At 43.5% G+C, this 12299-nt stretch overlaps 1 protein-coding gene across 2 annotated transcripts in view; it reads right to left on the bottom strand.

The window, feature by feature from the left end:
• Window positions 1-12299, bottom strand: part of GALNT17 (polypeptide N-acetylgalactosaminyltransferase 17) — a 210655-nt gene that overhangs the window by 65051 nt on the left and 133305 nt on the right. For both annotated transcript variants that reach the window (XM_068656289.1, XM_068656290.1), the window contains exon 6: window positions 11617-11734. In XM_068656289.1, coding sequence (XP_068512390.1) covers window positions 11617-11734 — 118 coding nt within the window. The remainder of the gene's footprint in view (window positions 1-11616; window positions 11735-12299) is intronic.

Raw genomic sequence — 12299 nt, 5'->3', positions numbered from 1 at the left:
AATAAAATAAGGCTGTGTATTTCATTTTGCAAATATTAACCCTTATGGCTCAAGTTCAACTCTAGAACGTCCCAATCCAGAAATGCACTTAAGAAGCACTTACATTTAAGGAGCAATAACGCCATAGGAATTAAGCGGACTTCCCAGGTGCTTAAAAGTTAAGTGCTTTGCTGGATCACAGCCTGGGTAGTCAAAGGTGGAATTTCATTTTACTCCATGATTGGCCTCACTGGCTTCCTGTACTGGCTGCTTCTAAACTGCTCAGGGAGAAACTGGATGCTGAAAGAATTGCTAAAATCCCTAGTGCAGAAAAAACAAATATATACCTTCGTTCCATGGGAGCTCATACCTCAGTGACTGAGTTCTTATGCAAAGCCAAGGAAGCTTTGGTCAAACACCTGAACCCTTACAGAATTTGAGGATGGGATTTGACTGACAGCTTAATACCAGCTCGCGGCACGGAGGTCAAGCTGCGACGCTTTCCATTGCCCTTGGACTCCTGGGAAAACCCTGAAGTCAAGGAGACAAATGAAAACTGTGTGCAGTGTTACTGGGGTTAACTACCCTTTAGGCATTATGGCAGCAGTGCATCATAGTGATTAGATCATCTATGAGGCAATTGTCTTGCTATGAATAATAAATATACCACGGGGAAGCCAGAAAGTTCACTGCTGTGATAGTATTCACTTTACAGGGAGCTCTGACTGTGAATGCTGTTCAAAATGAGTCCCACAGAGCACCACCTCTGCAGTTTCCATTGAGCATCACAAGGACACACCAGACTGAAGGATAAATGCACTGGGAAACATAAATCATGTCTGGTTATTTCCACTGTTATTCTCAGTGATGCACAGGACAAGTCTCAAGCGATGGCACATCAAGAGATGTGCATCCAGCACCAGGTTCTTGCTTGTCACATGAGGAAAGAGAAGATTTTCTCGAATGACTGAAGGAGATAAATGATCAGTTCTCACTGAATTTTGCTGGGAATTTTGCATCCCCATTCCCCCACCACATTGATGCAGTCACTCATGTCTGCAGGAACTGAAAAAGCAGCAGAAAAACGAAACCAACCGATGTGAGCAGATGACCAAACAAGCTGATCATTCTCAACATTGCCATTAATGCTGACAGTGCCCAAAGACATCAACATCTTTTCCCAACACAAGACAATGCAATTCCTACCCCAGACAAGCTTCACACACATATAAAAGCTAACTTGAATATATTAAAACAAGCAAAGGAAGCTTGAGTATATGGGATTTTTTTCTGATCAAAGCAAGCCATTGGCTGGATACAAGACAATGGGCCAGACACAGAGATCTTCCAGGGTTTTCTGCAAAGCTCTGGAGCTGGGCATGACCATTTACCAAGTGTTACCATCCCTATTAAGTGTTTTACATTTGCTTTGTACTCACTGCTTGCTGAAGCTTGTGACAGCACAGCAGCAAATCCTGCCCAGTAACATCAAAAAGCAAAAGGTCAGGAGGCAGGTGACTGGCATATGAACATGCTGGGCTGAATTTCTTGGAGACACGGGTGACTAACATCGAAAAACCCATCAAACCTGGACAAAAGCTGACATAAGAAAATGATATAAAGCAATCCCAAAGGGGAGTAGGATACTGACTTCAAATGGATTTGGATGTTCAAGGGGGAGTCCAGGAGGGGTCTTCCACAGGGTCCTCCAGCAAAATTGGGATGTTTCAAGTACACTTGCAGGAGGCCGGGGAGTTCCTGGTAGAGAGGGCTTCCTTAATTTGGGAAAGAAACTGGCATTGCTACAGGGCTAGGGCAAAACTCGGTCATTTATGCCACTGTTGTCACTATTATCTTCTGCTGATTCAGCAGAGCTGAGACTGACACACATGGAAATGCAGAGCAGTCCCCATTCCTTGCCATCACCCATCAGGCTGTCAGCTGCCTTCCAGCTGTGCTTTGTGTCTCTGAGGAGCCCAGATGAACATGAAAGATGGCTGGGACTGCTCTTGGAGCTGAGACTGCAACTGCAGCAGGGGCTCTCGGAAAACAGCATTTTTGTTTGTAAAAACAATCAGGTTTGACCTGAAAGTCCTTGAGAGAGGATGACTGCAAAGCCTTACCGAGACACTGAACACACTGAAAGCTAGTCAGGAGCTTCTAACTACGAGCTTTTTGGCTGAAAATCACAGGAGTGTAACAGCAGCGATAACATTTTCAACAGGAACAATCCTCAGGCCTAGGAGAAATCTGTAATCAGTGGAGAGAGAGCCTTATCCTTGGGGGAAAAAATCAAAACCGAAGCACAGTGATGACAAGACTGGACTGCTCCAAGGTCGGACGCTACCACCTCACCAGAGACTGGTGAGAGTAATAAAATCAACTCCATGGCTCTGCATGAGGTAGGGAAGAGACCAGGGTGTCCCACAGTCCCAGAAAGTGCATCACAAGTCAGGCTTTCTCATAAGAAAGGACAGACAAAAAGAAAAAAATAGCCTTGCCTTTGCACTCATGATGAACAGGGAGCTTTCTGAAAGCTTTATGAATATAATGGGATAAAAAAAAAAAAAAACATTTCTCATCTCAGTTTAATATGAGCCTCATTTATTGGCACGTAATTTCATGTCAAATTTTCTCTTGGCATTTCCCAAGCGTGCTTTTTGTGAAAAGACAAAGTTCAGTTTGGCTTGGAGTTGTTTTTTAGGAAGAGACGAGCCTGTTTTTTGTTTTATAGGGTAATTTATACTCCAGACATTGTAGGCATATGCACAGAGTAAACGTGCTGCTGCTCACCTTGTATAGCAACGAGTGAAAGGAGAAAGTGGATTTCAGAGAGTTATTGTTTCAAGCACCCAGAAATACTTAAAGGACAGTTGTTCTCCAGGGAGCGATGTTAAAAAACTGGCTTTCAGGGGGTCCAACTTTGCTGCATCTCAGCAATTCCTGAGTGAATTGCAGCCGCCAGGCGCTCAGTGCCAGGACTGCTCTGGCTCATGCATCATCCCCCACATTAATGAGGGCTCAGTGCTGGGAACGTGACCACAGCCAGGGAAGGGAGGATGGGAAGGGATGTCCCAGGCTGCTTCCACTCAGCAGGGCCCAGAAGGCTCATAAAGAAGCAACCCAAAGTGCCTTGTGGTACAGAGGAGAATATGTCAGCTTAAATGGTAAGGGAATCCTTTTTTAGCTCTCATGCCCATTGCTAATGGAGGAGTTAAGTAATTTATTCCTGTGCAAGAAGAGAGGGTGAAATCCAAAACATGATTATGCCAAGCCTGATGGCTTCACCTATGCCAATCCCGTTACCTCGCAGACACAACACCCGACAGTGACTGCCAACAAGCCCCTGGGTCACGCAGTCCTTAAAATGCCTGATGATGTGATGAATACCCCAAAGGCACAACCCAGATCCCATATTTCAGAGTGTCCCTGCCCAGCCCAGCCAATGCATCGCTCCTGCTACAGCGCTGTGCTGCAGGTACTGCTCCACGCCTAGAGGGGTTCAGGTGTCCCCACACAGAATATTGAGGGAACGTGGCCAGGAATGGATGCACCCCTTGAGCAACAAGCAGGTAAGAGTGAAAATGCAGACTGAGAGCGAATGCAGCATGTGATGGAAAAAATCAACCTGTCTTCAGGGTACTGGAGGTGTCTGATGCCCCCAGCCTGGATGTGGGCAGGGCTGTGAGCACCTGGGCTTGAGGAGCTCCTGGAGCAACCTCACCAGACAACATCTGTTACAAGAAATCCCGTTGCAACAAATTCAGTGGAAGAAACGACATGGGAAGGCTCTGCTCAAGAGGAGCCAAGTGGGGCCAAGGACGAGCACCTCCAAGCCCCTCCCAGAAGCACGAATAACCCACACTGCTGGGCTCTGTGAACCTCCGCAGCCCCTTTAGCCACTGTGGTGCTGTGCCTGCTCTTCACATCTGGTTTTCCCTGCCCAGGCCCAGGACGGACAGGATGGACTCCACCTCCTGCCCAGCATGTTAAACCAAGGTCTGGGAGATCTCTGACTACTGCTTGCCAAAGGCACACATCGATCCTGTGAAAAATCAGTAAATAGCTGACATCTGCCTGTTTCAAGTGCAGATAAGGCATGGCTGAGTCCTAAAATGGATTTCTTCATCCACCAGTGAATCTCAACCACAATACACAGCCTATTGCCCACGAAGAGTTATCATCTCTCCCAGCAAAGATGATCGGTGTCTTCCTGGCCTAAAAACCAACTTGTCAGTAAAAACACTAGAATCAACTGGGGTGAAAATAGCGGCCTCTTCCCCCTCCTCTACCTTTCCCCATCTGTCAGCGGGTAACAGGCAGAGATGACAAATCATTTTCTATCAAGAGGAAAGAGAGAGACAGGAGCTCTGCGGCTGCCTGCCTGCCTGCAATTTCCCCTCCCAAGGAGGGATCGCTACAAAGCGCCCAGGCGCTGTGGCTGCCAGAGCAGAGCTGCTCCCCGGCTCCCGGTGAAGAGGGTTATAGCCTGTTTAGAAAAATAATCAAAATATGGCTCCATTTCCATGGAGATAGGTTTGATGAAAAGCATTTTACCAGTTTGGAAAACTACACCAGAGCTTTTTATAAAGCATTTTCAAGCACCAACAGTAAATACTGAGCTGACAACTAAAATGCCAAACATAGGATCTGAAGTCATACTTGTACTGATTTCTGCTCTTAAAATAAATGCATGCAGTGATTGGATATTGTTCAATGGTGGAAATATTTCTTCCAACCACACAACAATCACTCTGAAGAGCAAAATCAACTTCCCTAGCAGGGATACAGGTACAAATAAACAGACTGTGGCCGTACACAAAGGTAATGTATTGCTGCTATATTGCTATTTCTGAAGCTACATTTCTGAGACCTTTACCAAGGTCAGTTCTACTCTGCCTCTTACTTTGTTCCAAGTTAACTCGATTTTCATTTGGAAAGAGCCTTAAGCCCCAGTTTCTAAGTGGATTTCAGTGCCTGACTGATAAAGTACTTTTTAAAAGCTAGTCTTAAGTTCATATTGTTGGCAGGTTTGGTTTTTTTCTCTCTCTCTGTGTTTCTTCTTTAAACGCTTCCTACACTGCAGGAGTCTCTGGGGTCTTGGAAAGCTATAGGCAGATCTGTGATAGCCTGCATCAAACCATTCTGCCACAGCTGCTCCAAGCCACAGAGAGGCTTTTTTGTGCTTAGAAACTTAGAAACCAAGGCAGGAGCCACAATTCCTCTCCACACTCAGCTTCATCCTGCGGACCAGGCTGGGCCAACCATAGCTCCTACGTCTGTAAAACAAAACTTCCCTGCCTTAGATGCCCCTTCCCATTACTCCCACCTAGGTTTGGCCCCCCGCAGCTTTTCAAACCGGGTCCTGCCCCAGCTCCAAGATCCCTTACCCTGGGAGGTGAGCTTGGAACTTTGTCCCCTTCCCCTCCTGCCAAAGGCCCCACCTGAGCATCCCCCACCATGGGGGCTTCCTCTGCACCATCTGCATCCAACCAACATCGTGAAGTTCACCGTTCCTCAGCAGAAATCCTCAGGGATTTCAGAAAAGGGGACAGTACAGTACAGTACATATAATATTTGAACAGTACAGTCTCCAGGAACAGTAAGCTACTGATAGCTGCTGATTTTACCCCAAAGCGTTCCATTAGTCACAGGGACATCCTCTCTCTTGCACTCAGAAACGCGAGTCCGCCGACGTGCCGACACAAAAAAAGCCTGGGAGGCGTCTTGCCGCAAACCTCACCTGGAAGTCCTTCCCTCAGAAGTCTGGGCCAATTTGTCCCCACACTTTCCAAAAATACCATTCGCTGCCACATGTATAATTTCATGACTAATTCAGCCTCAGCAAAGGTAGGTGCAGACAGGGGAAAAAAACCCTGCACATCATGAGGAACTTGATTCAACCCTAACTACTGCATCTCAGCGAACCCTCACAAGCCTAATAAAGCCTTATGAATAAATTACATGCTTTTCAGCCTCCTATTTTTCAAAGTGATAACAAATGTAACGATGTATCAGCACAGATCTGCCAGATCCCACCAAGCACCGCATCCCGCAAGCCTCGCGCGGCGGCTGGTGAAGCCAGCAGACGTGACAGGCACCGGAGAAATGCTGTAATTCACACCCACGCTGATGGACAGGGCGGTGAAAAAAGGATTTCAGGTGCTGCCTACCGCCAGTTATCTCTGTCTGCACCCAGGCTTTAATATATTAATCAGAAGAACTGAAAGAGAGAAGCATTTGAAGATGATCAAAGAAAAAGCCCCGGCAAAACGCATTTGGAATGACAGCAGTAGCACACATCGCAGAGTCAAAACACGACACCTCATATTGGGTGTCTGTGTGTTTGGTTGGTGTTACACAAATAAATTCTACCCTAACTGGGGACAGTCTTTACAATTTGATGACAGGCAATAACAATTTCAATATTAGGTTTGTGCAAGTAAAAACCTACCCAAATATCCATCCTTTTATGTGCTCCCCACTACGCTCACATCTACCACTCTCCATTTCAGGGATCTGCAGAATATCAGAGAAAAATATGGGGAGCCTGTGTTCCCAGACAGGCTGGGAAAGCAAGCCTGTTCTCAAATATTTAATTAAAAAAAAAAAAAAAAAAAAAAAAAAGTCAAAACTGCTTTCTCCTGACTCAGAGCCCTGCCCTGACATCCCTCCTCTGCTCCCACCCGCCATCCCATGGGGGATCTTCCTGCCTCCCATAGGGCTGGGTACAGGTTGCCCTTCCTCCACACGTCATCCCGGACCCTGCAAAGCCATGGATGCCAGAAGAAATATTTGTTCTTAATATCCTACCTTCATTCTTCATAACAAAAAGATGTAACATAATATTATGGAAAATGTATGCAGGAAAAGAAGGATTTGATTTTCTAAATGCAAAAAGAGTCAAGCTCCCTTGTGCAGTCTACATATAACTATTTGGTGGCTTTTCTTTTTTTTTTTTTTCATCTGAGGGCCTGACCCTCTCAACATTTCAGCATATGAATAATTGTACTTGTATAAACAAAATGGGCTCCTTCATAGATGAAATGCACACAAGAGATTTGTAGCATTAAAATGTTATTTCATCTATTTTAAGGGTTTCTGAAAGACCAAAGGGTGCACAGGCACGGTACCCTCTGGGAGAGGATCAATGTCACTGCCAGTGCAATGAGGTTACTTACGTGCCTGAGCAGCTGCAGGATGAAAGTCTGATTATTAAAGAAATCATCAATAACAACAAAATGCTCAGTGCCCTCACTGCTCCCATTTGCTTCTCCAAGCTCAATATTTCCAGCCCTTACAGCTCTACACGTTTGAAACTCTGCCTGCTCTACAGATGCAACTGTTGGCTTGGTGGCACAAGGAGAATGGCGTGATGAAGGTAGATGACAAATTTTTGGGGAAAAAAAAAATCTGGGATACAAGGGGGCACACTGTTCTTTTCCTCTAGAACAGTTTTTAAAGACCCAACCCAAACTTCAGACAATTTAACATTCATAATAAAACATGGCTTGAGTCAGTCATTAAACCTCAAAGGGATCCCTGAACTGTGCTTTTCTTAATGAATTCAATAATCGATTCTTACTACACAAATAAGGTGTGGGATGGATCAGCTAATAAGCATTCTCAGTTAATTGCTTTCTTCAAGTGACAATTCGTACAAATGATACCATCAAAGGAGTAATAATATCCTTATTGATTAAATTAATCTCTAAAAGACAACTCAAATGAGTTTAATTAGCAATGCATGACAGTAGCACAAAATCCTCTGAAAACAACCTTGTAACCCATCCCAGACTTCGAAATCATGGCAACAGTCACGCAATAGCCTTTTGCATCTTTATTCAAATAGACACGTGAAATTTTACGGAGCATCTTTAGCAAATGTCTGTGACCAGCCATGAAAATCCATGAAACCCTCTGTGCAGAGAAAAAGCCAGACATGCTACAAAAGCAGTCTTCCCGCTTAGTCACACAGCCACTAAAAGCCAGAGCCACAAACGGGTTTAAAATAAAATAAAAACTTTTGATGAAAGATGCAGAAACTGTCAGAAAAGTGCCAAAATTCACAGATGGAGTTGTGGAGACCCTGAGCAGCATCAGCACTTTCAAGCCATGGGAATTGAGTACTGGATTCATACAATCAGAGGAGAAACCTGCTCAGTGCAGCAATGGGTTAACAAAGGTGGATGAAAGCTTGTTCAGGGAGAGCAGACTGTTATTTCTAAGCCCAAGACAAGGGAGGTGGGCCTGGAGCAGGGGACAGGTCCACCGTACCCATGTGCTCCCAGGACAGGTGGTGGGAGCTCGGCGAGCCAGGGCAAAATGTGCTTCTATGGCAAGACCAAGAGCAGGTTAGTCACCAGGGCCATGGCAATTTTGCAAGAGATGTTTGTGTTTCTTAGCCCCTTCTGAGCAAAAGTAAGAGTGCATGAAAGCTACAGATGCCTTGCACCAGGAAGCAAGAGTTGTATCTTCCACCAATGCAATTGGGAGTCTCAGTCCCAAGTGCCAAGTCCCTACCATACTGAAATTTGAAAAAGTTAAAAGCCAGTGCACTACCATGAGATACGATCTCCATACACCCAGGCTCCAGCAGCTGTACCAGCATCGGTGCCCAGTCACCAGCTCGGCACAAGGACAAGATTTCCGCAAACACTTTGCCTTGGGGAGTTATGAACTCAGGAACAGGCTGATCAAACGTTTGGTCCTTGTGGCTGTCACTGCAATAAGACCGATCCAGCACTGTTATAATTTGATTGCAAGGCACACTTTAGAAAAAGAAAATGCATTGAAAATCTCTCAGTTGAAATATTAACCTACACTGCCTTGCTTAGCAAACACTTCTGTGCTCTCTGCCAAGAAAAAGGGAATTAGAGTCGATTCTGCCTCAGGAAGTGAAGTAGTGGACATCAGGGACAAGAGAAGGAGAATAAGCACAACCTTCTGGAGACACTCCAGTGTGATAAAAGAAAATACAATAATACAAAGAACAACATGTTCCCCTTGTCAGGGCCAAAGCTACCCCATGAGCAGAACAAGATTTTGCCTAGGGCAACAACACACTTAATGGCTTTATTTTTATTATTATTATCTGAGCAACCCAAGGATGCTCCCCGGCACGTAAGGGAGAGCAGCAATCCCCGAGCTACCTTGTGAATGTGAGTAATGGGGTTTTGTTTTTCTAAGTGGCTCATGTAGAAATATTCTCATTGAGCTGACTGAAATCGGCAACCAAAAGAAGCACGTGGCCCATATATTTCACTATATGTAGACACATACAGCTTATTTTAGAATATGCAAAGCATATTTATAAAATGAGTGTCTTGCTTAGCATACGACTGGGCCATCCTCTAGGTTAGGACAGCCCAACCTCCTCAGTTATTTATTTCAGTTTGTTATTCAGATTACTTACCTTTAATTTTACTGTAATACAGTTGGCTTGTGTTTTTGCCTGAAACGCTGTAATTTTTCAATTTTGTTCTCATAGCCTCAACGGGTTTATTAACTCATTTTTTGTTCTTTGAGCATTTTTTGTAATACAAGAATATTATGTTTTTAAAATGCCACATGATTCTCAGAATAGAATTTGTATCACCATCAAAAGGAAAATAAATATTTTCTGTAAATATTTTCATCTAAGAATCACTAAAACAAACTAGGAACCACCGAACTGCTTTTTCAACTACAGCCAGCTATTTAACAGCCAAAACAAACAAACAGAAAAGCATAAAAAGCCTCAATACTGCATGAATAATTATTTTTAAAGGTTCCATCTGAATATAAAGAGTCCCATGTTACTGGTAACGTGAGATGGCTGCTACAGAGCCAGCCATGGCAAGTTGCAAGCTTGTGAGGAAGGGCTGGCAGCTTGTGTACAACAGGACTATTAGAAACAGATAAATCCATCTGAGACCTGACATCTGTTTGAATTTGTAATGATTCTTTCCTTATACAAGCAACATCTAGCCTTGGGTAAACTATGTATAACTGAAATCTTACTGTAAAGCGGAACTTGAAATATCTGGCAATCATAAACACACCATCTACAGAACGCTCCCTCCACATGAGCTACCTGACCTACCTACACAATGGCCAACACGTATTACTGCACATGAAATGGGACAAAGCTCTTGGTTGCCCACATAAGACACTTGCACTGAGATGGATTTGTATAGCTCAGGAATCTTTGAAAATCTACTGTTTAAACAACCTTACAAGGTAGATTTCCTAGGTACTTCAGCTGTCAAAACCAGCAATGTTTTTAAAGCCTTGACCAGAACACACAACACATGGGTATGCAAACAGCAGTGAAACATATGGGTTGGAAACGGAAGCCTGGAAGAGTCACTGGGGGAAGAGAGGGATTATCCTTTTCCAAAAGGATGTTTATTACATATTTCTTCTAAAAAGTTCAGCATGTGAAAAAGAAGAGGACATATGTTCATCAGTTGTCCCTGAGATATCCATCTTATTTTTCTAGTTAAGAAGCCAATCTTCCATGAAATTCCCCCAAAACCTAACAGATGGGTTGAATTATTAATTGTGAGGAGGCTAGTTCCACAATGATGATATTAAAAAAATCCCATAGACAAACAAATAAGAATAGTCACAAGAGAAGCTTTGTTTGGAGCTGGATCTCTCTAGACCCAGGAAGCAAGCTGCATGATGATGTACAATAATTACTTCATAAGGGGAAGAGCTATGTGGCATATTTAAAACCTTTAATTTCTATTCCCTTGTTTAAATGAGATTATTGCTCCCTGTAGCCAATAACAATAGATTTTTAAAGTTTCTTTTGATTTGCCAGCAAAGCAAATATCCTTTGGTAAATCTGTGAACTGAACAATGATTTTTCATTTTTACAACACCACAGTCAATTCAATTTTCCAGCTATAAGTCTCAAGTCTCTCCCTATCAGCTTGTTAACGTACAAGTGCTGTACTCTAAACCATGCCTGGAAAAATCTCCATAGGCTTTGCCATCCCATGTTGCTTCTGAACATTCAATTCACTGCTTATGAATCACTTCACTGTATGTAAACACTCAAATCGCTAAACCACATCTAATACTGTACATAGTAATCAAGTGATGTTGTCACAGTAGATGCCGTAACAACGAATGTCTGTGTGGATTTACTGAGACAGCTCCGAAAACGTGGCTATTAATGTTTCACTTTTAAAAGCACATTTTGCCTGTTTATGAACATATTTTATTTGCAGCTGTGAAATGCCTGTAAAATATTTTCAGGCATCACGTCTTCTTGAGATAGTCACAAGAGTCCCACAAGCCTCCCTAAGACTGTTCTCATGACAAAACAGCACCATCTTTTTCCTGATATTTAAGAGAACTATAACTTACAGTAACCAATGTGACAGCTTGACTGGCGCCTGTTTATGTTAGCATGCCATTTCATCTCAGTAGCTTTGAGCATGAAGTCACACAGATAAGCATCCCAGGAAAAAAAAATAAATTGCACTCACCCCTAAAACCAAATCATATTCCCCTTTAAATTTAAAATGCTATAAATCAAGACAACACTCAGTTCCCCTGAAGCATTCTAGCAACTGTTTATGTTAACTTGTTAAAGCATTGCTTTTGATTCCTTAAATAATGCTGGGTGCATTTTTTCCCCACCTTGATGCCGAGCTCTATGTTCTCCCCTCCGTACACATCCATCCCAGGATCAAGGAGCCCAATCTCTCCAAAGAACTTCCTGTGCACAACAAAGGAGCAACCAATCATCGCTGGTGTTCTGTATGAAGAGAAAAACAACAGAAATGGAACAGATTAATTTTTAGTGGATCAAGCAATTTCTGCAAAGCTCCCATTGGCTCCACGTGTCCCCGACATCAGTTACTGCAGGGACTCTGCAGCAATGAGTGAGCTCTGTGCATTTGGAGACATTATCTCACCACTGCAATGAAATTGTCCAAAATGCAAGTTTGCTTCAACACGTATAGAGTGGAAAAAGAGTTTTTCTAGGATTAAATTACTGAAAAGCCTTCAGGTCTTGGCTCTGTCACAAACATCTTGCTTTGTCTGTGAGCAAGGGCACAACTTCTCTGGGTTTCCACTTGCCGTATGTGAAGGAAATAAAATATTGGTATTTCCTTCCTCATACTTTCTTCTAGCATGTCTAGTTACACAGTCGACTTTGGCATGGACACTAGTATTTGTGAAATGAAGTTTCTACCTCGGATCTTTATAACGTATCATGAAGGAGTTGCCACCAGCTATCAACAAGAGTGACGCAGAAGCAAATTCTTCAAAAACTGCGGACAACTGTTTACAGAATCATTGCTGCGTCTTTTGCCCAG

This window comes from Anas acuta, chromosome 19, assembly GCF_963932015.1.
Source record: "Anas acuta chromosome 19, bAnaAcu1.1, whole genome shotgun sequence".
Classification (NCBI taxonomy): Eukaryota; Metazoa; Chordata; class Aves; order Anseriformes; family Anatidae; genus Anas; species Anas acuta.
Note: the sequence above shows the minus strand (reverse complement) of the source record. Positions and strands in the feature narration are given on the sequence as shown.